The sequence below is a fragment of the Calonectris borealis genome, chromosome 2 (assembly GCF_964195595.1).
Source record: "Calonectris borealis chromosome 2, bCalBor7.hap1.2, whole genome shotgun sequence".
In the NCBI taxonomy this organism is placed as follows: Eukaryota; Metazoa; Chordata; class Aves; order Procellariiformes; family Procellariidae; genus Calonectris; species Calonectris borealis.
Window position 1 is genome coordinate 125294717 of NC_134313.1, and position 27877 is coordinate 125322593.

Sequence of the window (27877 nt, forward strand, 5' to 3'; positions counted from 1 at the left end):
TACACACATATTCTTGGCCAAGTATTTTCCTATATTTGGCAGAGGGAAGTTTTTAAGAATAATCTTTGATTGTTAATAACCTGTAAAAATTCATGGAGAAAAAAACTGATTTCATCACGTATGGTTGGGGCTAGGAGGGAGTGTTTGCAGTGACGTATTCAAGTTGCAGTTCATAATTTTTGATCCTGACTGACCTGATGTTAGAAAAAGTCCACAGTTCTGACAGAAAGAGGTAACAAAGACTTGGGTCAGCTTATCCAGGCACAAATCAGTTTGTAACAGTTCCTTCATTAAACAAATTGTCCTTGGAAGTTAAGAATCAGGTAGGAATTTGCAGGATTTCCCTTCTGTAAACAGGAGGAAATCAGAAACAGTTTTTCCATCCCTCTACAAGGAGAGCCAAATGACTCTCCAAATGAGTTTTAAATGCACTTACTGCAAATAGCTGGAAATAACCAGCTTGTAAGACAGAAGTTGTCTTTCTCTGTAAAGCTCCTAAAAAGCAGGTTCTCCATTATAAACTTCTTTTGGGGGGAGGGGAAGTAGGGGGAGCAAAAAAACTTTGGTTCACAACATTGTTTTGCATAGGCATTCAAGTAGATCTTCAAAAGCTACTGGCTGTCCAGGCTAGTCACAAAATACCCATGCTCTCTCCTCAGTAGTGGACGCTCCATTTTGGTAACCTGTTTCGTAAGGCAGACGTCTTGCGGAGATGAAGGAGTCATACAGATGCATCTTTGAAAAGGAAGACAGTATCACTTGCGTTGCCACAAACGAATTCATCTACTTGATTAAGAAATACACAGGAAACCTTCTTTTGGTAGGGGATGGGGGAGGGAGAAGAGAAAGCACTGATACATTCACTACTTGCTAGAAGCAAGTTTTTTTGCTCTTGTAGTTAGTTGTTAACAGCTGTCAGTAGCTGTGATACGTCTGTGTTGACAGAAAATATGGAATTATTGCTTTGTGAGTAATTTTGAGTAACAAGGAACAGGACATTAATAAATCCTTCCACGTAGACACAGCCCTGTGGCAGAAAATATAAATATTCATTTTGGGAAGCATTCTGGCTGTTACTAAGCATGATACTTACTTGTTGACTGCGTGATGCACGAAACCTTGTAGGATGACCATATGCTTAAAACACAAAGGATCGTAGCGAGGAACCCGAAAGTCTGGATGAGAAAACAAACAACCCACAAATACTTACAGAACATTAGATGACACATATTCCATGAATGTATGGACACTCTTGTATATCCAGCTACATATTTTATGACGTTAACAGACCCAAAAAAGTGATTTCTTACTCCATTCTGCCAATATACTAAAAAAATAAAAGTTTCCGTAGTATTATAGCAGCTTATGTCTTGTCAAAACAATGACTGAAAGTTAGACTGAGAATCACATACAAGGGGAGAGAAAAAGCTGGACAGCAGCATAAAGTCTCACCTTCTAGACTTCTCACTAGGATTCTGCAACAAAGAAAAGACTTTTTCTAACACCTCTGATTGATTACTGTTCTTTTACTACCCCATTCAAACAAGTCTTTCCCTGCCATCTGCCAAATAAACAAGTCAGGTAAGTCTTCTAGTCCGTTTGCATCATCGGGACTAAGTTTCTGAAAGTATTTCTTTATTCTGGAGGAGTTGTATTTCAGGTCCTGCTGCTATGAAAATACTGTTGCCCACACTCAGAAGTCATGCCTCTCTCTGTAAAGCCCTCCAGCCAACAGAGGCAGAGAAGGCAGAGAGTATCTTCCACTAAGTCAGCCCAGGACTCCAGTGGGTTTTAGCTCAGGAGAAATTATCTTGAACAGGGCTCTGTTCAGGTGCAGGAGGCGTCGAAAGCCGAAGACTGGGGTGAAATCCTTTAGGTAACTTCTAGCTGCTACAACAGCCATTTGCCAAAACGGAATTGTCTTAATTCTTCCCCTAAATACATTAGTTCCTATGAGTTAAAGCAGGAGCCTTTGGTTTCAACTCTCTGACAGGACAAATACCCACTTTAGTGGTGAGTCTGGAGTCTCACAACAAAATATTTTTGTTGGCATTGTGTTACAGAACTTTCACTGAAATGAGCTAGAAGGTAGTTCACCCAACCAAGACACAAGCAAGGCAAGTCTGTAAGAAAATAAAATTACAAGTAATAGATTTCCAATGCCCTACTTAATATATATTGCAATTAAAAAAGTGTCAAGACTAATAAACACAGTCTTACCGCTCCAGCCACAAGTCCAGTGAAATTGTAACTGTTGGATGCTGCTACGATCGATGCAATGAGAAGCAGAACTGTACCGATTAAATAATGAAGAAACTCCTGTAAAGACAAGCACAGCCTGCATCAGAAGGGAAACTTATCAGGAAACCATTTTGATATGCCTTAGAATGAAAAACAAGACAGCAGAGGTTACTCAAACCCAGAGAACAAAACACCAGTCAAAAGGGAAAAAAAAAAGCTAAAAAAAAAAAGAAAAAAAACACCTCGTGAGTAGATTTTGTACCATACCTGACTTTCTGTTCAAAAAAGGAGAGAAGGCCAATCTTCAGGTCTACTAATGTCACTGGAATAAGATCTACTTACTGGGTATGGATTCAATCCTTTCCATTCAACGTGGTACATTACTGAGGGTGAAACATCTTTATTGCATCATGTATGCACCTTACTTAAAGAGACAGTTCTGGAGGAAGGAAGAAGCCTTGAGGGCATATTTCTCTAGCTTATATGAAATGGCAATAAATGGCAGCAAATGGCGTAAGTGGAAAACCAAATGCTCCTACTTCTGATAATCTTAGAAAGTAAGCAGCGGATCTACTGCTGGATTTACTAACAACTTACATCAACCAAGACTGGAAACATGAGGGAAGCCACGAAAAGCACAACTACGCAGACACTCATAACCAACACCCAGGCTCTTAAGCCTGTAAGGGTGGCTGCAGCTGTCCTGCAGTAAAACATGATGCCATGGGTTTTTCTGAGAGAGCACTGAGCCACCACATTTAAGCTCTTCTCTAGTGTGACGAGTATCAATCCAGGAGTCAATTTTACCTTGTTGCAAGCAGGGGTTATCTGCGGATTTAGATTTCGAATCCTCACAAAACTTATGGCAACCAATATGGGTGTTTGCAAACTGAACATGGGTTGTTTCTTTTGCATGGTGGGGTGCGCAGGAGGGTATCTGCTTACTTTACATTGCACTACCAGCACAAGCCAAGCAAATGCCATGTATAAGGGAGAGGAGAGGTTCCATCTCAAACCAAAGGAGAGAGAATATAGCCCCAAAAGGAAATTGTTCAAGGAAATCCCAGAAGAGAAATAGGCTATCACACCATACCACAGTTTCCCTCCGCTCAGGTGTTGATAAACAGCTGAGGAGGATCTTTGCCATAAAGTAGGTTCTGAGACTGCAACTTACTTTCCTCATTTGTAACCTTGTTTCAGGTAATCAAGATGTCAACCCTTGCTTTTGCTAGAACAAATTATTTCTGTAAGGAGGCTTCTCTGGCTAGTCCACAATTAGGCATGCCATTGCCTCCTTCGAGACACCAAATAAAGCAGTGTACACAGGCCACTACTTTAGAGGAATGTGAGGGATGGGCCAAGGTGCAAAAGAATCATCAAAGGCTAAATTAGGTGGAGAACCAACCCCTGGCAAGGCCGGGACAGTGCCCTCTGGAGAAATACTTCCCAGCTCTAAAAGGTGTCAGTGCTGAACAACCTCTTGAACCACTGCGACTTTACTGATTGCAAATCACACCCCTGATCGCAATGTAGAGATTCTGCCAGGAAACTCAGCCAAACACTAGTCTCTTACAGGTCTTCCTATTCTGTTCTAAAGATACTTAAGTATATGACTGAAAAGGAGATTGGTTGTAAAAGAGCAGCAATGTTCAAGCACCACATCCCATAAAGCTATCTGAAGTTAAGCAGCCACAAACTGCAGGGCCTTAAACTCACTAGTGACTCTGGAACATTTAGGAATGATTAAACACACAACAAAAAACAAATGCAGCCTATGCAGAGGTCAAAATGGCATAGTCCTGTTACAGCAATGCACACATTAAATGCTGCTTTGCAAAACTGTTATTTATTATCTTATTTCAATCCCTGTATCTGTATTATCTCTAGATAAAGAAGTACTTTCTAGAGACAGATAATGGTGGTACACATTTGAAAAAATAAAAAGGGGCACAAGTCTAACCATATTCTTCAGCTAAAAAGAAAATTAAATTTTTCTCTCTGGTTAGAAGTGGATGGATGGGACAAACCGTTATCTTAGATCTGTAAACTGCTTACATAGCTTCCATTAAACACCATCCAATCACTTCTTGGATTTCAAAATCCCTCTATATCTCTCCAGTTGGCTTTCCCCATCCCTTTGGTCCTCTGTAGAACCAACGCATCACTATGTGTCACTATGTTCTAAGAGGTTATTAAAATCTGTCATCCCACACTAGGACGCAGAACTCAGTTAGCTGACCTGACCCAAAGCTACTGAGGAAGTTCAGGTCTCGCATTTTCTGTGCTGCTTGTTAGTTCTCTGCTAGGATATCAGAGATGGATGTGCAAGGGAAATGCGGGAATGAGGCAGGAACATCCTGCAGGATATCCCAGGAATGGCCAGGCTATGGCAATCAGGCTGAGGCTCCTATTTCTTGCTATTGTTTAAGTTACCTAAAACCATACCAAAAAGGGACACATTTGACTTAAATAGCACTAGCAGACTTTATTTTGGGACAGGATGTAGTACACGAATACTAATGCTATGATTTGGTACTCCAGCAATCCCTTAGCTGCTATAAACGACCTGAGCTAGGGCCCATCTGCTGAAGGCTTGATAATCAGTAGCTTCTTTTCAACTGTTTCAGAATAACACTATTGCCTTCCCTGGAGTAAATCTGGATTTATATCTGTGTAAAGGAGGGCAGGATCAGATCCAAATCAGCTAAAAACCTTACAATTACAGCATCTGCTGAATTGAATACTAGTAACAAAAGCAACAAAAGGATTTGTATACAAGGCAAAAACGAAGTACGTGAAAGACAGCCTACCGTTGTGTGACAGCACAAGAAAATGGACTAAATAATCGAGACATCAACCCACAAGAGAGGCAAGGAACCCAGACTTACCGCAAGTGGCCAGCTAACGCAAGTGAGCTTCCTGTAGATTCTGAAAATGTGGATAATGTAGAAGAACAAAATCATAACCAAGTCACACATGGTGACAATCTGAAAGTAGCTGTATGCACTGTAATTCGTCCACGGAGAACTATTTACACTGATGAATCCAACCAGCAGGGAGATCTGAAAGGCAAAAGGCACAATAAAGATTTTTACAATGGTGCTTAGAGGGCCGTGGAGAAGATTTTAAACACAACAAAATGGCACTTAGAAACAGAAGACAAATATCTAATGTAAATTGGATGGACCCAACAAAATGGAGGACAAAGTAACGAGTATGGTAATAATATTTTAAAATTTGCTGTTAAGTAAGCTAAAACAACCATTAAGAGCAGGGAAAGAGCCAACTACTAGAAGGAAAGCAGCAGTTTCAGCCTGAAGAATCCAATCTGAAGAAGTCTCTATGTACCACACAAGAAGTCTCAGATAGAGAAGAGGCATTGAATGCCTGGAGTTGCACCAGCAACTGAAGCATCTAAACCCCATGGACTTTCAGAGGGAAATCACTGAAAGCTGTAAAAATTAAGGTGCCCATGAACACATGCGTCTTTACTTCCATTTAGTGAGAGTTCTCACACGCAAAATCGGAGGACTTGGCTGCAACTGAGCTAACAGTTTTACCCTTCCTTTTCTACCACCTACAGAGCAGGAGTATTAGCAGACTATAAGGTAGTATCATAACAAATAATATAAACATTTAGAAGAACTGATTAATTTACCCCACCCCCAATACAATAGTTATAAAGCTTCAATATGTTAACATTGTCATATAAAACTATAAAGCATTATTGTACAACTTTTTTCAGTTGTAGGCTTGCAAAGCACAAAAGCTGTTTTATTTTTTTAGTCTAAAGCTACTTGTTTATTTTACTAATCTTGCTGTTTCTACCAGCCTGGCTAGCCTGGGTGATAAAAATAAATCTACCGAGGATATACCCGAATATTTTCTTATTACAGACTTTGTCAGTGCATGCTTTCAGCCACTGTGATTTTTAGTTCATCCAAAGTCAACCAGGAGCAGTAATGATTCACATTTTAAGTGTTTCTCCAAGACATTAAAAAGCTACCTGAAGAAGCCAGCACTTCAAGACCGCACCATCCTTTCCTGCACACTCATCTTCCAAACTCCTCACCAACTGCATGCATTATCAGAATAATTTCCTTAAGATTAAAAGGAAAAAAAACCACCAACACCCAAACAACATAGCTTAGATTCTTCCTGCTGTAGTTTTAACTGAGTTTCACCTGCTCGGTTCTGAGCAGACCGGCTAAACATACACATCCCCAAGTGCAACCAAAAGCTCTAGACACACGTAAGAACTTCACAAGAACTTGCACCTTGGCCAAACTCCATCCAAATAGCCACATCAATGTCGCGACAGTGAACCACCTCAAAAAGGTGGCTCCAAAGAGGAAAGTCAGTGCTCCAGGATCCTTTCCCACAGAAGTGGCTAAGCTATTGTTAGATCTCGTCCTGCTCCATTGTTTTTACTGTGGTAGTCCAAGTAGTTGATATTAGCATTGTAAGTGATGCTCAGCCCAAGCCAGTGACAGGCTTCTGCACTAGACCAAGCCTACATCTCCTCCCACCTTTGTAATAGATATAGGGTAGGGAAGACAGGACTTTGAGGTGCAGGGCTGGATCATGCTCAATGCTTCTCAAGAATGGAGGTTACATATGCCTTTGAAAATGCCATGGAAAATGCATTGCTCAGTCCCTGTCTCCCCAAATATGTTCCTGCCCTCTGGTTTGGGAGCGTAACACCGTAGCAGCATCCTGCATGTTTAGTGCTTCTGTCTGTACCATGCCTGTTCTCTGGGTCTCACAGCCTAGCCACTGGGGAATCCAAAATGCACAAAAGTCTTGCATCTTGTGCATGGCAGAGCTTTCTGAGATGCTACATTTCTTAGAAGACAAAAAAGCAATGCTCTCCGCAATACAGCATTTAAAGACTTCTGGCCCACTTCTTCAATTCTGAGACAATTTTAATGAAGTTTTGTCCAATCCATGTCTACATACACCAGGTCTACATTAAGCTGTGGTTTCATGAAGGGCCATGGCCTTTGTCATCTTCTCCTTCTCACCCTGATTTCATTCCCTGTCATGGACTGGTTCCTCCACTCATCTGTGCTGAGCCACCTCAGTGTACTAAGCCAGCAGAAAAGTGAACTACTAAAAAAAGCAAATAGCTTTACTCTGACTCTACCATCACACAAGGCAGGGTCAGGTGAGCCAGAAAGTGTGAGGGAGAAGCTAGGACTCCAAGGGAAAGGATAGGAAGGACTGAGCAGGCAGGGTGGCAGCAGCCAGTAACCACGCTGGCTCAGGCTGCCGCAGAACATCCATCTCGGTTCCTTGAATCTTAACATCAGTTAAGCAAAGAGTTGTCTGACTTAGCTGTTGAATAACTTGAACAATAAGAAGGAGATCAGCAGGCCATTTACCCTATAATCTAGAATGCCTGAAGTGATGCAAGACACAGCTATTATTTTCATGAGAAAATGAAAATTAAATTTAATGAAATTTCATTCTATAGGAAGACTCAACAAGAATTCATGGCAAGTATTGAATCTTGCTCTCGGATAAAGATGGGGTGAGGACAACACTTCTCTAACCACCAAAGGCTAAAAGAGGTCTCCCTTATTCAGGTGCCTTCACAATAATTAGTACTCAGTTTCAATTACACTGTACAAATCAAGAAGGAAGCGCTAATTCACAGAAGTATTAAATCTGCCTATTGGCTCATTTCATGCTTGAAGCATTAACTTTATCAGTTTTTTTACTGTGTACAAAGGATAAGAAGGACTGGATCCTTGAAGTACAACCACCGTCCAAGTAATAAGATGCGCTGGTAAAAAAAGCCTTCGTTTAAACCAGACCTAGTTCTTTCAACTTCATGGAAGCATAAAAGTTTTTTTTTTCCAGTTAGAAGGTATAAAAATTTGAGAAGCAGCATAAAAAAGAATATGAGCCATCCAAAGACAAGATCAGGAAATTCATCTGAGGTGTTATATTCCTCGGAAATAAGAAGATACAAGATACCAACCAGTCAGTGAAGAATCTGCTCAACTCCTAAAATGGGTAGAAACGTGGATTTGAACAAACATGCTGTCCATTTCAAGCGTACTTCACAATTAAAACAACTCCAAAAACAATTAGTAAAGATTCTCCCTTCCTCGATCTTAGATGTGCCTCAGCATATATGTAGGAAGAAATCACTGTGTGGCAAGAGGTATTTCAAAGATTTCCTTTCTTAGCATGAATTTCACAACATGAGATTTACATGCAGTTTCTAAAGAGGTGCTCTGATCGGAGGCACATAATGCTATTTCACAGGACAGGTGCAAAGGGGACAATATCAGTAACTTTATATAAAGCTATACCATGTTTGCCACACTATATTGCCTGCCTGGCTAGCAGGTACAGTCAGAGTTTAAAACTCACCTGTTGAAAAAGAATGCTAACAAATGTAGGAAATAGAGCCACATAATATTATTTTTCCTTTAGAAGTGACAAATACCAAAGTTCCTTCAGTTTATCAGATATCAGTTTATCATGATATACTAAGTGATGACTGTATCTTTTTTTTCCCCCTGTAATTCCTGTTTCCAGAGAACTTGAAATTGAGCGATAAAATGATTAATACATAACTGTCCAGGATACAGTTCAACATATATCTTAGAAGTCAGTTTGTGGCACAGAGAAAGAGATAGAGAAATGAATGGCAAAGCAATAAAATTATCAGATATTACGAGTGTTCTTTATGCATCTGTGCTCAGGGGAGTAGGTTAATGTATCTTGAAAATAAAAGCTAGAGGCACAAAAAAATGAGAGCACTGCCATTTCCATTTCAATATAATATTTCACAGATTATAAGAGCAGCAGACATGTAACCCATAGCCAGCAAGCCAGTCAGACCAGAAGTACAGCTCAAATGATGGTCAGTCTCATTAGAAGATTTCAATATGCTCCACCAAATATATCCAGGCTTCAGACCTGCATTACAAAAGGGGTGGGGGACACATTGCAGGACACTACTATTTAAGTGCTTTTCTGAAAAGCAAAACAAAGAACATATGCATCAATCAACTCCAAGGAGGGATTTTTGGATTTAAATAAAGTTCCGTATTTACTCTGTTTCACAGAAGTTGATCGGCTTAAATTAATCCACTTCTTGACTTTCCACTGGACCAGATATTTGAAGTGAGTCATGAAGCGTGTTTAGGAACGCTGGTATATATCAGGAACTATCTCACAGTGAAGCCAACATGAACTAAAGGCAGTCAGCAATTGCCAGGAGGCACTCAACACCTTACCAGACAGAACAGATATCATAAAAGAAAGATGGTAAGAGTCTGCATTCTCGCCTCTATTTTGAGCTGAAGACGAGGCAACCACATCCTCTCTAACATGCCTGTGGAAAATGTGGGCTCTTGAATAGCACTGAAATGAGCTCCCCAGCCTAAACTTCATTCTGATTTGAAGTGAGCACAGCTCTACCAAAAATGAAACATAATTTGCTCTTTCCTCATATGGTATTCCTTCAAAAGCCAACTCATGGCCCCTAAAAAAGGGTGAACAAGTACAGATCTTTCAAGGATGTTAATGGGAGGTGGGACAGGGGCTGGCAGATCTGATCTTCACAACAAAGAAGGGCCAGGGGTTATGTTGCTGCTGCCTTTAAGTGATGAGGACAAGGCTCAAGGCCTTCTCCCCCTTCCTATGACACCACTCGCTCAATGTGCCAGGCATGGGCCAGGCCAATCAGCCACCCACTGGGGGGGTGAGAGAGGGGCTGCAGCAGCACAACATGTGTCCCAGCCATGTGGGAAATGTAAGGTGTGATCCAGTTATGTGTCTCATGCTTACAGCAAGGATTACAAAATCAGAGAATGGTTGAGGTTGGAAGGGGCCTCTGGAGGTCATCTTGTCCAACCGCCCTACTCAAGCAGGAAAATTAGAGCCAGCTGCCCAGGACCATGTCCAGCTAGGTTTTGAATATTTCCGAGGATGGAGACTCTACAACCTCTCTCGGCAACCTGTGCCAGTGTTTGATCATCCTCACGGTGAAAAAGCATGTTGTGATGTTCAGATTGACTTTCATGTGCCCATTGCCTCTTGTCCTGTCACTGGGCTCTACTGAGAAGAATCTGGCTCCCTGTTCTTCACTCCCTCCCATCAGGTATTTATATACATTAATAAGATCCCCCGAGCCTTCTCTTCTCCAGCCTGAACAGTCCCAGCTCTCTCAGCTTCTCCTTATGTGAAGGATGCTCCAGAACCTTCATCATCTTTGTGGACCTGTGCTGGACTCATTCCAATAGGTCCAAGTCTCTCTTGCACAGGAGAGCCCAGAACTGCACACAACACCGCAGATGTGGCCTCACCTGTGCCTGATCCGCTGGCAACACTCTTCCTAAAGCAGCCCAGGGTGCTGTTGGCCTTCCTTGCCACGAGGGAGCATTGCTGGCTCATGGCCAGCTTGCTGTCCACCAGGACCCCAAGGTCTTCTCTGCAGAACTACTTTCCAGCCTGTACTGGTGCAGGGGCTTACCCTCAGACATCCCCAGACGCAGGACTTTGCATTTCCCTGTGTTGAACTTGATGAGATTCCTCTCTGTCCAGCCTGTCAAGGTCCCTCTCAATGGCAGCACAACCCTCTGGCTCATCAGCCACTCCTCCCAGTGTTTTTATCATCTACAAACTTGCCGAGGGTGCACTCTGCCCCATCGTCCAGGTCACTAACGAAAATATTGAACAGTACCGGCCCCAGAATTGACCCCTGGGGTACGCCACTACTGACTGGCCTCCAAGGACCTTGTTCAACAACCCTCTGGGCCTGGCCATTCAGACAGTTTTTAATCCACCTCACTGCCCACTTATCTAAGCCATACCCTGTCAGCTGTCTATGAGGATGTTATGGGAGACCATAACCTTACTCAGATCAAGGTAAACAACATCTACAGCTCTCCCCTTGACCACCAAACTAGTCACCTCATTATAGAAGGCAGTAAGGCTGGTCAAGCATGATTTCCCCTTTGTAAATCCATGCTGACTACTCCTCATCACCTTCTTGTCCTTCATGTGTTTGGAAATACTTTCCAGGAGGATTTTCTTCATCACCTTCTCAGGGCCTGAGGTGAGGCTGACCAACCTGTAGTTCCCTGGATCTTCCTTCCTGCCCATAGAGATGACATCAACCTGCTCAGAATGGCACACTTTCCTTCTGTACCTCTCAGGTAGAGAGGATAAGGAAGGACTGGATGAGAGTGATAAATTCTCTTTCCCTGTGCTATAAAATGCTACTTGAAGTGTTCCCTGGAAATGCTGTTCCTTTTTAAAAATCAGCCGTTTTCCTCCCTGTTTCTTCTTGTCCCTGTCGAAGAACAAACATCCAAAGTCCATTGGTCATTGATTACACTCAGTAAAAAACTAGGAAAATGTGTACCAAGACTTCAAGGAAGTCAGTCTTCCACTGCAGGAAAATTCAACACCTTCTTAAGGAAAGGAGAGGGAATCATGCCTATAGGAAGATCTGACTTCCAATTACTCCCAGGGCAAATGCACACTGGAGAAAAGGCCTGTGGCATCAAGCCCAGATGCTGTTGTACTCCTCATTTCAGATGGTTTGGATTCCACCTAACTCCCCGCACTTGCTCTTGGCTGGCTGTAGTCCTGCAGATGCAATTAGTTTACAGAGAAAGCTTGGCTCCAAACATCCTAGCTTCACAGGATTACACTGGGCATGATGCTGGGACCAACAGCAAGCCAGCAACACAATCCTCAGCCTCTCTGGTGGCTAGATCCTCCTGCCGTTTCCAGTCTGTCGCCAGTCACATGGGCCACCGTGCAACTGCCCAAAAGCTGCCTGCATCTCAGGACTAATAGGCTGGACTCCCCTCCACTAATACAATCGTGCTGGAGTGTACCAGCAAAGATAGAAGAACCTGGACCAAACTGGCAAGTTCAAAGCAGCTTACTAGAGAATCACCTGCTCCAAGGAACGGGCAGACAGAAGAGATTACAGATTTTCCTCACAAGTGCCCTGAGGGTGCATGAAGGAACCATAACATAAGAAAGGACTTGTTTTGCCCTCCATGTACCCGTAGGCCAGCTGGCACTACTAAGCTTTTTCTGATCATGTGGTAGAAGACTATAGTTTGTCTGACCACAGAACAATTTTATAACCCAAGAATCAATCTGTGCAAGTGCTTTGTATGATCTTTTTCTACTGTCCTGCTTTAACGGATGTAATAAATAAAGCTCTGGCTTTATTACCAATACTTAATTCTTTTGTAACATTTGGAGAGAACTAAATTTTCCTCAGACACAGCTACCTGCACAAACATAAATCCAGCATAATCTCCAATATTGACAACTACCTACTCTAAAGGAAAGCCTAATGTTCTGAGCATTAGAGATACATTTCCACAGACAAACACTGACACAACAAGGGAGGAATTGAATGTCACTGGCTCATGAGTTCTGACCCCAGTTTTGTAGCCATCTTACTGTCTGAACTTCAGTAAATCATGTATTTTGCTGCTTCAGCTCCCCCACTTGCCAAATGAGGGCTAATAAAGACTTCACATGCATTGTGCTGAAGTTTTTCACCTTCAAAACACTTCAGAGGTGTAAAATAATGCAAAAATATTGAGCATCACTAATAAACCGCTAGGTCAAGATGACTGTTTTCCTTTATAGTGTAAATGAGAATAGATGCCCACTAAAAAAAACCCAAACCCACGGCCTCTCCCCCCAAAAAAGCCCAAACCAACAATCAACAGATCACAGATGTAACAGCAAGCATGGGTGAAAATATGTATGGGAATGGCCCTAAAACATCTGAGGAGGAAGCCACAGAACAAGTAAAAGAGTAGGAAAAGGTTGGTCTTTTGGGGGTTGCTTTGGTTGCTTGATTTGTTGCCATTACACCACACAAGATAAATAAAAATGAGAGTCCTAGCTCTCTGTAAAATGGGAATTGGTATTTATTTCCTGACTGTCACTTATTTACTTACCGTAGACTTTGGTATCATGCGTTGCAAAAAAACCACCACACACAAGATATTGCAAATAAACTGTTTTCTAACTGGAAGCACAATCATTAATGCTAAGGCTACTATTCACTTTCTTGACCATTCCTGACTGTTCTGTACCGCACATTATCACTTGCCCGTATCCAGCTGTTCTTTCACAATTTGATTAATGACTGCAAAGTAAGGGTTATCCTTTCCCACTGTGCCTGTACAACACCCCGTACAATGGTGATGTACTGGGTGTGGCTGGGATAAACTTAACTGCTTTCACAGCAGCTCATATGGCACTGTGCTTTGCATTTGTGGTTAAAACAGTGTTGATAACGCATCAATCTTTTGGCTGCTGCTGAACAGTGCTTGCACAGCAGCAAGGCTTTCTTTCTCCCTCCCCTCACCCCAAAGCAAGCAGGCTTGCAAGTGGGCAAGACGTTGGGAAGGGACACAGCCAGGACAGCTGGCTCCAACTGACCAAAGGGATATTCCAGGCCATATGATGCCGTGTTCAGCAATAAAAACTCAAGAAAAGGAGGTACAAGGGCAAATGTTCATGGTTATGGTATTTGTCTTCCCGAGCAACCATTACACATACTGAGGTCCTGCTTTCTAGGAAGTGGCTAAACGTCTGCCTGCTGATGGGGAGTAGTGAATGAATTCCTCCTTTTGCTTTGCTTGTGTGTGCAGCTTTTCCTTTCCTTATAAAACTGTCATTATCTTGATCCATGGGTCTTTTTGCCTTCCTCCTATATTCTCCCCATCCTGCAGGAGAGAGGAGTGAGTGAGAGGCAGCGTGGGTGTTTGGGTGCTGGCTGGGGTTAATCCACTGCAGGTGGCCTACTCCTTGCCTGGGACTTCTAGCTGCTGCAGTAGTACAAAGAACAGTATTAAAAACTTTCATTGTAGAAAGGAACTGAACGTGGTTTTTGCAAATCCCAAGATCATACCCTGAACTGACAGGCTGAAACTGCTGTGTTACTGTGTAACTTTTAGCAATGGATAATAATTTTCTTTTTCTATATAGAAATAAGATGTGAAATGCCAGCTAAACTGCAAGGAGGAAAGATAATGTCTATAAGAAGAAAAATTGCCTGAAGGTGCCCAGTTTTAGAGAAATACTATAACTCGTATCTCAAAGATTTACCATAATACTGAGACACACACACACACACTGTCATGTATAATCCACCCAGCACTGCATTATCTTTTCATTGAATTATTTTGCCATGCAATGTACAACCACTTTCTTTTGTCAAAATATTTTCTGTCTTGACTGTACTCCCTCTGCTACATTCTCCTGTAAGAAGTTGTACTATAATTTTTTGTCTCCAGTGTTTCCTTTCCTTTTTTTCTGTTCTTTATTCCCCTTTCCTCTTCTTTCCCTACATTACACTCCATATTTCTTGACCTTTCTATCTCTCATTCTCTCCCATCCAAATTTACCTCTATACATGCGAATGCACCATAATTCTCTCTTTTAGTGTTTCCTAGTTATCTTCCCCACTCCCTTGCATCAGGACAAGCATTGCAATTATCTAACTAAAAATTAGCACCATTTAGGGGAAAAAGGTCAGGGGACAGGATTCAGCATGGTACTACACCTGTACAAAGACTGTAAGCAGCAGCTCTGGTTTACCAGTCTCCAGTTGGTAGTTGGCAATACCTGAAAGTGCTTTTCCTTTCCATCCTCCTTTGACAATTCAACCCTCTAAAAGACAGAAACTGCTTTTTTTGTTCCCCTGGATGCTGTAAAACAGCATTGAGAGGAGAGCTGCTCCATTGCACTTGCTGGAGCACTGATGAACCTTTGTATTGCTTTAATGTCCCTTCTCCTGAATCTGAAAAGAGGAGGACTCTGAGAACTATCCATGAAATTGATAAAAACTGGTTGATTTCCACTCTCTTAAAACTTACCCAAGTTCTAGTGCAAGCAATAGTACAGAAACTGACTGTCTACAGATTTGGAGCAAGGGACAGCACTGACTCATATCCAGTTTTATCACAGCCTTTTTAAAAAACCAACATAATAAGAGCTAAATGCTTTTTGTATTTGAACGAAAAAAAAGTCAAAGTTTCCAGCTTGTGACACCAGCCAAGATAGTTAAGTGGAATTTTCCATCCCTAAGCGAGCCAATCAGGATAACCATGCCCTGGAGAAATGTCACTGACTGCAGCTCTGTATTTCTGATGTTACACCTCAACACAGTGAAGCAACACCCATGTATTATTAAATACATATTTCTGGACAGAATAAAACAATTTTTTGGAACAGCTTCCCAAAACAGAAAGATGAGTGACGAGCAGGCCAAGGTTACAATTGTAGTTCATGCAAGACTGGTTCAGCTAATTTAAGCAACAATGTTGACTGCTGCTGTAATCGAGATTTCCTTCTTCCAGGGCGGTGTTGGAAATGTGAGCTGTAACAGCTAAACCCCTACTAGAAAAAGAAGATAAAAAACCCAGTCCATTTAAAACTTCATTAATGACAGATGAAATCAGCAGCCTTCAAGTGCATGGTTCTGTGAAGCAGTCAGTCTTTGGTTGCACAATAATCTCTCAGCCCCTGCGTCTGGGCAGATTTCCTTCTTGTCTGGCTGCTTTGCTAAAATAAGGAGGCTGAGTGGCCTCTGATAAGTGACTTCTCTTGTGCACTCCCATCCACAGGCTATTTATTTGAAGATAAAAATGGTGGGAGGGTGAGAAAAGGCAAAATAATCTTATTCAGACCCTCTACTACGCAGATAAGAGGACAATCCTAAGTACAAGCAAGTGGTATTCTTTATCTATTAATAAGAAGTTATCCATCTGCTCAGGCACAGGCCTCAGTGGTAGAAAAGGATGTGGGGTAATCACAGAACCAGCATATGAGTGACATTATTAAAGAGCCCTTGTTCAGGGTGTTAGCCATGATCATTAAACAGGCAATTCTTTGTAATGACTAGCTACAATTAAGTCCTGCCTACCATTGACCACAGTGTATGCAATACTTCAATCCCACCACTGCCAGTTTAACTAGCTCCCTGCCTCAATCCCCACAGCTGCCTGCACTACCACTGCACCACACTGAAAGACACCATACAATCCTGTACATTATGAACTGAAAGCTGAGGACTTTACAGTTATATGGCAAAGAATATGCTATATATTTTCATCAGGCAGTGAATTAATTAAAAAAAACCCCCACAATACAAGTTTGCTACCAACAACAATCTCATAATTTTATTTCTTTTCTCTCCAATCCAATATTAAGAGATTTGTTTTAAAAATCAACTTAAATTTAAAACATTCCAACTGTAAAAGCATTATCAGTAAGTTCTTCCAATCTACATAAAAGATGCACACACAACACTTAAAATACTGCAGCAATGTAAGTGATAATTGAGTAACATTGCACAAGTGCCATATTCAAGTCACAAACAATTCCCCAAACACATGAAACTCATTGCAAAACAGTATTAATGGCACAGCTGACTGTTAGCATGCTTGCAAAGGATAGGAACAGAATTTTAAATTCAGCAAATGCCCTAGCAGGGTTTTAACTCTGGGAAATACAGGTGCTTTCCCTCTAAATCTCAAAGAGGCGCTTATATCTTTCTAGACACCTGCAATGACTGAAGGTACTACTCTGGACAAAGCCAGAAGAACCCTATACTTTGCCAGCACGTAGCTTGTGCACCTATTAATAAGGTATTACTTCTCTGTGGAGGCAACAGCCCCCATGTAACAGCTAGCCTGCCACCCACTCCTGTCTCAAATCAAGTCATAATCCCCAAACAGATGAACCTGCTGTTTCAGGTAAGAGCAGGGACACATCCTCTATAATCGGTTTTCTCTGCAGGTGCACAGATACAATCACTGGCTCAGCCTGTGCTCTTTGCCCTCTTCCCAGGTAAGGTACTGGTTGTGGTGCTCATTGGGAAACTGTGTCCCACACCATGAAGCCAATTGCCCATTTAGAAAAATACTACCCGATTGCTGCAAAAAGCATGCATGCATGTGGCTCCTGTTGTAATTCACTCCACTGTAGAAGACCATCTATCTTGCTTAATAGGGAGAATCCCTATATCACAACTCAGATTATAGGAAGTAAAAAACTTTGTAAGAGAGTTAAATCTCCAGGGTCCTCTAGTAAGAAGTGGAGGATCTGGTGATAGCAACCAAAAATGTAGGGATAAATATAACAAAATCTCTGCAGATTCAGAAATTGCACAGCAAGCTGTGATTATTAGTTCTCTCTTCTGCAAGGCAAGCACTTCCAACATCTAGATCCTCTTGGAGAGCCATGTTAACTGTTCTCTCGGTCTGGTAAACCCAAGTCAGACAGAATGACAGGAGAAGACAGTCCACAGTGTGGGTAAGTTTGTGTAAATGGAGAACGACTGCCTCAAGCACCCAAGGTATTCTGAGGCAAGAAAAAGAAAAGGACCACGAGGAGAACAGAACCGTAGGCCAACAAAAGTGGGTTTGGTAGAACTTAAAAACTAAGAGGTTTGAGCTGTCTTAAGGAATGGCAGAAAAGTGGCTCGATGGCAGAAAGGAATCCAACAATGATGTACAGGAATATACATGCTCATGGAGGTACAAAGACACCTAAGGTATGTAAACATTGCTGGAGAACTTTGTCCTTTGAGGCTGTTGCTGCAAAAGCAGCAACAGAGTTCACCAGTCTTGGGTCTGGAGAGGGAGCCCTCCTTGGGGGCAGGAGATTGCCCACCTTACCTGCCATATTTCCTTTTAGTTGGCTGGGAAGAAGAGCTCCTTGTAGGAGCAAGGCACCTCTGAAACCACTGTTCTGAACCATTTTCAGATATATTGTTTGGGTTGTTTGTATTGTTTGCCCTTTAAATAGTCAATAAAGTTCCATATTGTCAACAATATACAATATAGAAAGAGCTTAATCCTTACTTGTGAGCTATAGAGCTCTCGTAGATAAAGTTCATGGCTGTCTAAAAATGGATTTACCAACCATGCATGGCAATACCACCTACAGAGAAGGAGCCCACATTGGCTGACCAGCCAAGCCTGGCTCAGACTGGCTGGCTGCTTGAAGCCCAGGGTACACAGTGTTTATTATTGACAAACACCCACAAACTCTGCACAGCAAGCTGCAAAGTTTCCCCATTGACCTGGATATCCAATACATATCTAACAGCATACAGCTACTTAAAACTCAAATAGGACCATATAACACAAAACCAGTACCTCATGGCAACAATCATTCTAGTAACCTATCAAACTAGATGCACAAAAAATAAAAAGTATATGCAATCTCATCTTCCTGAAAGTTGTTGCCGAGATAAGGAATACCTTGCGAACCGCTCAGATGAGTCTCAGTGCCTATGCCTGCTAACCCTCAGCAAGCAATCTGTTCATCACTTGCCTACAGATGCTGCTCACAACACAACCCATTCTCATTGTCTGAGGCATTTATTGCTTGACTGATTTCAATCTTCAGTTAACACCTGCCGTATCTCTCCCTGCCCCAGAGAACACCACACTGACATCTGGCAGTCGCACAGACAGCAGTTAAAAAGTTCGTATCTGTCATCTCCAGCAAAGGCTTTGTTAGCCATGATAACGGAGCCTTGAGCAAGGTCTCCTCAAATAAGAGGAGGACTTGTTTTCATCAGCGAAGTCCACGTTGTTAGCTGTGCTGGCACATCATAATTTTTATCAGCAAAAAACAGGTGAGAGTTCCCAAAAATGCTAACATCATGACAATTTCCAGACCAATCGGCATCAACACAACCTGGCTGCTGGATCAGACTGGGCCTTAGCACACAAAAGAACAACCTTTTCTAAGTGCAAACACTTTATGCTTGGCAAGGTGCCAGAGAAGTGAAGGGTGCTGAATGAGGGGAAAAAATGAGAAGAGATGAGATTCCCAGTGGCACTGTCGCAGGTGACAGCTTTCAGTGACCGCCTGGAGACTGGCAGGCCTCTCAAACACGCTGCAACAGCACTCCTGTGTCTACTAAGAAGCTTCACTCAAGCAATCTACAAAAGGCTCAATTAGCAGCAGGTGACAAGCAGCAGCTGGGGACTGTGTTTTTTTTCCAAGCAGGTAAGAGAGTTCTCGAAGTGGCCTTCCCAGAGCTTGATTACAGGCTTGCAGGAAAATATGCTAAGTCGTTCTGTAGTTCTGCAGCTGCTGCTGGTCACCTCGGGTTAACAGCATACTTCTCCCCCAGCAGTCAGTACTTGTTTCTTGAACTTACTAATGGCATTTAAAAAAAAAAAAAACAACAAACCACCAAAAACACTCTACGAAAATTCCCCCTTGAAGCAGCTTCTCAGTCTTGTCATCATCACATTTCCATTTTCCTTAAGGGAAGCTGTGAGCAGGAGAGGAAGCCATAAGCGTTGGAAGAACAGCAGCCAAATTTGTTTTGGCTTTGAAAGCTGCAGTCACCTCGCTTTGACCAGTCAGACATACCTGTACTCGCCATTACATTCATCAAATTACCAGCATCGCAGTGCAGGGAGTTGTTTCAGCCGTGATGATCCCTTAAGAATCTGAGTTACGCAAAAAAGAGGTGGGTGAAAGGAAATCACAGCAATTTTAGAGTTTGATCTCTGCGTACAGAAGGTAGCAATTTCTGGCTGCTGTATACTTTACATCTCACCACAAAATAGGAGGACAAGGCCACAGCGCACATGACACAACAATAGCGCAAAGGGGACAACTCCGCCGCAGTACTGAGCGAATACCTCACAAGGACTCCCCAGGGAGGGGAGCGGAGGAAACACTTACTCATAGTAAGCAAACACTGTCTGGCTTTGGGGGACAATACTCCATTACCCCGGTAATGCAGAGCAGGTACCTAACAGAGCCTCACGGTCAGGTATACTGCCCTCACTGAGGTACGGCCACGGCTTTACTGGATCACAATGAGACACAACGAATTGTTCCGACATCTACAGCCTTGGAACCCAGTGGAGGATGCTTGGCAAGATGTTCTTTTTCATTTATAGGTTCCGAGCAGATGGAGACCACACTTGGAAAGAACCGATTCCCTGGTTTCTGTTTCTCTGTGGTAGGAGAGGAGGATGTTCAAAGGGACACCATCTCCAAAGACAGTGAAGACAGGGAATACACCGCACTTGCACGTCTTAAAAGAAAGTCATAGAGCAGTAAGAATCCATGCTTTTCATCACATCTTATTATCCACGGACACCATGTACACCTGATTAAGATTTTTAAATGACATTTGCAAATCTAACTTCCTGTAAAACAAATGTGCCAGGAAACCACTGCCAATACTTCACTCTGCTCTTTCAAGCATACTAAACACACCTCAGGTGATGTGGTAAATTTCTAGGCTTCATTTCCTTTTTTTTTGTTTCAGAAAATGTATTTGCTAACCCTTGTTCAATCACCTCTATACAAAGACCACTACATGCACTCAGGTTGCTGATGAATGTATTGCAACAAATCCTAATGGATGGGTCAAATGAGCAATGAAAGGTAGCTCCAACTTTGTGCTTTTAGGAAGCCTCTTTTAGGATACAAATAAAACATTCACTGACACATTCAGAACAGAGATTCCCTAGTGTTTAACAATGACTACAATTGTCTTTATACAAAATGTACTGGAGTTTATTTTTTTAGCCTTCTAGAGCAGTTTCAACATCAGAAAAATTACTAGTTTCTTTTTTGCTGAAAGAGATAGAAATTAAAACAGATGGTACAAAACCTCCCCCTGCCCAAGAGAAAAAGAAAAAGGACTACATTCTCAGCTTGTGGTTTGAAGCACATGGAACCACTTCAGGCTTATATAGTTACTGCCCTTATAAGCCAGACACTTGCTCTTGCTGAGAGTAGTCTCTATGGCTGCACTGTTCTCTAAAAACTCTTACGGAAAAAAAGAAAACCAAAGGAGAGCTGAAGTAAAGCTACATCAGTTCCCTGGTTTGGTTTACTGCATAAGCCTGTGAACAGCTGCATCACTGCAGCTGAGAACGGCTGCATTGAGGTGAGACAGAAAGGGAAAATTCCTTGAACTGGTGTTGCTTGTTAAGTTTTGTCTCATCAAATAAAACTGTGTCAGCCTACCACCAAGCACTCCTTGGTTAACACACAGAGAACACACTGTTTGCTCCAGGCTCTTACGCAAATACCTGGGCAGAAATTGTAAAATGGCCATCCAGAGCAGAGGCATGGAAAAAATACAACTGGCCAAGCCAGCCTGTTTCAGTGATCTCAGAGTGGAAATAACAGGACTTCCCAGACCTTTGATTTTAATTACTGGGCTTGGACATTCCTCACTCAATGCTCCCGCTTACTTTGGAGCCACCTAAGACTTAGATAATTTTTTTCTCTCTTTACTCAGCATGCCAAGCAAGGTCCTTTTACTGCAGCTTCTAGCAGAACAACAGAAATAATTAGCACCTACAACACATAGCTCTGACCTTGGACTGAAAATAAATTTGCTGCTAAAAAACATGTCCCATTTCTTATTGCTTAGCCAGTAGTTTATCACACAGCTGCAGACTGAAGACACCTGCACATTCTTGGGGTGGTTTTCCTCAATTATTATTTTCTTTGCAAACATAAAATGCCTCCGGCATGCCTCAAAATAAGACTTCTTGTATAATATGTCATGACATCACTGATAGCTATTACAGCATTATTTTTCATGTTCTCTGTTATCAGCCAGATGAAACGTCAAGCAGAACACAGAACTGTTTGAATCTAAGCCTTGTAGGTTAGCATCTGGCAACTTTCACCAAGCTTGTTACTTCTGGCCATTATTTTCCTTTGGAAGAACTATAGACAGAGTGATAGTAGGGGAAAGTTGAAAGTGCAGTCTACACAGGACCCAGAGACAGCCTTACAGTTTCAGTACCTCTGCATATCACCAGAATCCCTCTCTTCTGACTGAGCAGCATTATTACCATACGGGCAAAATCATACGTCACTGATACACTGCTGCAAAGAATTAGATGTTTTACTTCAATCACCTCCACAGACAGAAAGATGTTTCAGGCTCAGGATCAAGTTAGAAGATTGAGTAGCTCTCAAATCATTCCAAGCATCATTTGCTTTTGTGAATTTCCTTTTCCTGTATCAACGGTTTTGATTAGGAATTGTTTTCTTCCACTAACAGATTTTGCTTTCATTTCATATTTTAACTTCTTCTGAATTTAGCTTCCAAGTAAATTTGACTGATATCATCCAACACATTCAGAAATTGATCTTGGCTCCAGCAACCTAACTACCAGCATTTTCTAGCTTTCAGTGTTAGACATATTAATATTCTCTTGAATACTATTATTCAGCTGTATGTTAGTATACAAATAACTCAGAGAGGTCTCAGTACACTTCAAAGTTACCCAGAATTACAGATTGTCCTGTTGGCCATTCGCTTATCAAGTATGTAATTGCTTTTGTCAAGACTTACTTTGGAAATTAAATAGATACTCCGCAGAAAAGCTTTAACTATTGCCTTAGCATTTTTAACAAGTTAAAATGATGTTGTTAAGTCAACTTTTATTGAGTTTATCCTTTTTTACCTTGCAATTCTTTGTAAATTTTTTCTTCAGCCTTAAGATAATTTTGATTTTCTTCTTTTCTGCCTGGTGAAACTGCTCTTTCCTGGTTCATATTGAGCTGAAACAATCAGCACTGTTTCTAGCTTGAAACACCCTGTATTCTGAGGCTGTGCTTACTGTGCCAGAACTATTGTCCGCTCAGTAACAACAGTGTTGTTGTGGGAACAATCGCCTTCAGTCTGAACTGTGGTCAAGGTTAGCTTGGCCCAACCTGAAGGAGGTGAAAGAGAGGCAAAAAAGGCCATGGGCCACCTCTGCACCTTTCCGAGTCCAGAAACAAGGAACAGTCCAAGAACAGTTTGAGAAGCCTGAGAGACCTACACAAGCATGTGCTATGTTGTGATGGCTCTACGTGTGAGCTTTCAACACATCTTTTCTCTCTTCAGTCTGTATTGGTCACACTCTTGCAAATGTCTGCATCAGACACTTTGGACAGGTGATACAATCACAGCCATTCCTACCAGCCAACTGCCTAAGATGGTGGGATACCTATAGAGGCTCCACTGTCAAACATGGGCTGTGCTGAAAGCAGGACCCAGCCCAATACAGTGTCTGTGGCATCCTCCAGACTTCAGGTGTAAAAATACAAAAGGCACATACGGGCTCCACAAGAAATTCAGCTGAATCAGACTTGTTTCAATCTATGAACGCTGCCACTTGAGCCACCATGGTGACAATATGGATGCAAATTCATACCGCTGTCTCTAATGGCACAGGATGCCTCAAAAGGCTTCCAAGAACCCATCTGCTGAGAACTCGCCAAGCTAAGTAACATAGGTTCCTAGAAAGTCTTACAATAAAACAAGCCAGCGGTAGCATGGACAGAGAGCAAACATGCTTCAAACAAATCAACACAGTTAGTGTGGCATACTGAAGATTACCACGTGTGTCGATTTTGCCAAGCTGGCTAAAATTCAAGTTATTCAGCTTCTCTGGTGCAAGTGTATTGTGCAGACTGATACATACCCACTCACACACTTAGTACATTGCTGCTTTAGAACCAAGGTGGCCACAACGCGATCCTGCATGTATAGCCATGAATATAAGAGATCTTGGCAAAACTGCAAATACAAAAAAAAAAAAAAGGGGGAAAAAAAAGAAAAGGAAAGAAAAAGTGAAAGCTATATTAATCACCACCAAGTTAAACCAGTTGAAGTGGGTTTGATGTTGAAGATACTTCATAACTTCCTGTTAAAATCAGAGCGTCAATTCAGACTGGATTTTGAAAATGGAGCCCCTACTAACATTAGTAATACTCACACATGAAAAACAGCTTTCAAACTGTCTTACTGCAGTGTAAAATACACAAGTCACAGAACTATGTTTTCTCCTCCATTTTATTTTCAAAATATTTACAGACCATTCCCTAAGCATTAGAAAGCCAGGAACTCAGTGCATGAAATGCATTATCTTTTCAAAGCTATAATCATTCTGCAAGGTTAAAGAAATTCTCCAGCAAAATAGTAGAGGAATTTGTGTAGGCTTACAGGCAAGAAACAGTTTTTACTTCCTAATTTCATTCTGTGCTAGACACCACAGCACCCAGAATTTGAAGAGAAAGCCCTGGTAACATTTGCAACATTAGTAACAACTAATCATCAGATTGCTACACAACCTCTTCATCTTGTCCAAGATCGCTGAGTTTTAGCCCTTGTGTTACGATCTTTCTTACAGAAAACCAGTTGTAACATTATCGCCTATTTCCTTCATATAATTTCCATAGCATATTGTTTTCATGCACATACACATACAATCAAATTTTTTTTTAGCTTGCAAGCACTGCAAACAGCCCTTTACATTACAGTAAATGATGAAATGTTTCTTTCTTGTTCTCTCTCATGTCATTTATGTCTTGGTAAAAGGGTTTGAGAAAGAAAGAGAAAACAGAAACAGTAATGTTCCCTCTTCATAACCACAACCACTCAGAGGCCCAGCACGCAATTTAGTGTGATATATGTCTAACCCAAAAGACCTTACCTTTGTCCTCTGCCAGCATAATGGTTCTCCTTCTTAGTAAGAGACTGCAGTCCCACCAGCCACTTTAACACTAATGCAGGAACATTTATAGACTTAGCATAAAGAATTCTTTTCAAAGAAAGATACTGCAACCACTTCTTACTAGAAGAACTGAATGCTAATACAAATGGACCCATGGATATAGTAGAAATACTGTCTGAGAAGAGATAAAGGAGAGTTGTGAAAATATTTAGCTCTCCGTATTTTATTGGGTGCAGGAGTTAATCTAGAACTAACCTATCCTGGTTGTTTCTACACACTGCAGCACAAATGTTTAGTTTCCTTAGGGAATTGTTTGAGAAGACGACACTATTGTGATACTGTATTAAAAGATGTTCATTTGCCCAAAGTTCCTTGGATACCTGAGGTAACTCCTACTGATGTTATTTACAGGCAAGCTGGAAAGCAGAAAAATGTAAGAAGGTGAAGCTGAAAGAGTGCTAAGGGGAACTAATTTACATTATTTTAACTTCTGTTAAAGTCACCGCAGAAAGCCCCTACTTAAATTCTGATGAATTTGATATTGAACAGCACTGACAAAATATTACTTAATGTAAAGTATGTAAAGCATTACATAAAATTACATAGATTTACACACATTAAATAAAAATATGTGAAGTATGTATACACACACACTTTATAAGTGCACCAAAAACTGAAATTTCAGCACAAATAAGCATGCCTATGCTAGCTAAAAGAGTCACATATCATAACTGTGGTGACACCACAGCAGGATGGAGAGCAGAGAGGACTAGGTATTTCTAGTCCATAAAAGGAACTGTTCTTTCCACAGCGGTAGCTAACCAGCAAAGCACAAGTCTACCGTTTTAGGACTACAGGTTCATTTGCAATGTAGGCACACACTCAAAAGAATGTAATTTGTCTCCTGAAAAGATACTCCAGATCCACGCGATGGTTTGGGAACAACCCAAGCAAAGAGAAGGCAGCAGACAACTGTTTGTATTCCTACCGAACAGAATTTCTGGTGAGGGACAACTCTGATGTCTCACGAGTGCAGTACAAATGCTCAGCAGGTGCAGGTAGCCATGCCCAGTCACATTCAATTATGCCTCTGGCTACCGAGGCTCATTTCTAAGGGCAGCTGATGCTATTAATGAACTAGAAGAAACTGGGTGGCCTTTAAAGAGAAACTTTAGGATTTGATATTACTCCACAGCAACCTAGAACAAAATGATTCCTAACTTCTAATGTCAATTTAGGACTCTGGATGCTAATAACTTACACAAGTTTAAAAAGATGACTAGACAAATAAAGGCAGGAGGAAAAAAAAGGCATTGGGGTTTATAAAAAATGAAGGCAACAATTCCAGCATAAAATGTTGTCGAGGTACAAGTTTTCGCAGGATGAGAATGTATGTGAGGAGGTATCGCTATATGTTCTCTTCCACGCTCTTTCCTAGCCATTATTCACTGCCATTACTGGAATTAAGCTGACAAATCACTCCACGGACAATTATGTGCTACAGAAATGGGGAAGAGCTTATCCATCTGTTAATCTTCGCTGCATCTGGATGGTGCAAAATTTTCTGCACTGAGTCAAGTTAAGGCATCAGCTCAAATCCTGGCAGCGCTCCGCTATTGATTTCTTTTGAATTTCTGCTTTTCAGCCATACATCTCCCAGATCCCTCCCTGGGTCACTGCCTGGAGTGACAGGGCACAGAGCCAGCTGGACTAGCAGTCTCAGCCGTGGTGCCCACCCTTACCAGCCCACTGTCGGCGCTGGCCCTTGGCCCCGCTTTCACCCAAAAACTTACCCGCGCTGAGGAATGAGGTGTTCCACCGGAGCACAATGCGCTTTCACAGCACAGTGTTACCTTTATTATTAATGGCAAAAAGTTGTTAATACTAATCATTACCATTAGCTACCATCACCAAGATAACACCATGCAGTACTTCGAGCAAGCAGCGTTACTCCGGGCTCACATGCCTTCGTTCGAACAGAAGCGCGCATTGCTGGCTTAGGAAACCGCGAAGGCAGCTTCTGACAGACCTTAACGCTCCGCTTTGCCTGAGGAACCTGGACTTTTCTTCTTCCCGCGAGCTGCGAGAGCTGAGAAGTAAAATCGCAGCGGCCAAAATGGCAATGAGCTGCGACCCTAGCACCCCCCGACGACGCTCTCCAGACCCGTCGCCAAAAGAAACGCCCAGCAGGGGTGACTGCGACGCCCGCGCGGGCCGAGAGTCCCAACGGTCCCAACGGCCGCCCCCCGCCCCGCTCGCCCCTTACCATCTGGGCCACCTTCAGCATGCCGGCGCAGGAGCGGAAATAGGCGCCGTCTATGAGCTCCGCGTCCGAGCCCGCTGAGGAGGAGGCGGTGGCGGCCGGTGGGGCCGCGGGCCCCCCGCTGCTCACCCCGGTGCGGATCACTCGCGCCCCGTGAGACATGGCTCCCTCCCGCGCTCCCCTCGCGGCCGCCCGGCCCGGGACAGGGTTACGGGACGGGACGGGGCGGGACGGCGAGGGGCGGGCGGCGGCGCCCCGGGGCTGCCAGGGGCCGGGCGGAGCGCGGCGCCTCCCCGCCCGCCCTCGCTCCCCGGCTGGCGCGGCCGCGGGGCGGGGGCCACGGAGGGGGCGGGCGAGGAGAAGCCGCGGGGGTTTCCCGCGGGGGAGACGGCGCCGCACCCGCGCAGGGAGGCGGAGGAGAAGCCGGGCCCGGGACAAAGCCCGGCGGCTGGGCGCAGGAGCCCCGCTCGGGCAGGCAAAGGGTGGCCGCGCCGCGGCTCCGACCCGGCAGCCGCAGCGGGACGCCCAGCCGTCCCCCTTTTGCAGCTGGGTTACGTGAAAATAGAGGCCGAGGCGAACATTTCCAAGCAGGGAGAGGGACGCCTCACTGTACGTGGTGGGGTCCCGGGAGGGGAAGCTCCGCGCTGAACCGGCCGCCACAGCGGTTAGCAGTTTTACTCGAACGGTAAAAGACCCCTCGGCGTCTCCAAGTTTGCCAGCGATGTTCTTGGAGAGGAGCTGCTCCGGTGCTTCGCAGTGGAGGTACAGCTGCAAACGGCGTCTTCCCACACAACATTTCTTCTCACCAAAAAACCCCCAAACCTTCTGATTCATGATCTCGTAAAAG

At 42.9% G+C, this 27877-nt stretch overlaps 1 protein-coding gene across 2 annotated transcripts; it reads right to left on the minus strand.

Annotated features, from left to right (window-relative positions):
• Window positions 1-206: 206 nt before the first annotated feature.
• Window positions 207-27258, minus strand: CMTM7 (CKLF like MARVEL transmembrane domain containing 7). Of its 2 annotated transcripts, XM_075143366.1 has the most exons (5): window positions 27034-27258; window positions 5130-5303; window positions 2221-2319; window positions 1094-1175; window positions 207-735 (listed from the first exon to the last, which is right to left on the minus strand). In XM_075143366.1, the coding sequence occupies exons 1-5, from the start codon at window positions 27190-27192 to the stop codon at window positions 722-724; spliced, it is 528 nt and encodes a 175-aa protein (XP_074999467.1). In that variant the 5' UTR covers window positions 27193-27258; the 3' UTR covers window positions 207-721. The 2 variants fall into 2 exon arrangements, with proteins under 2 accessions (XP_074999467.1, XP_074999466.1); XM_075143365.1 differs by lacking the exon at window positions 207-735 and having other exon boundaries at window positions 1061-1175.
• Window positions 27259-27877: the final 619 nt, after the last annotated feature.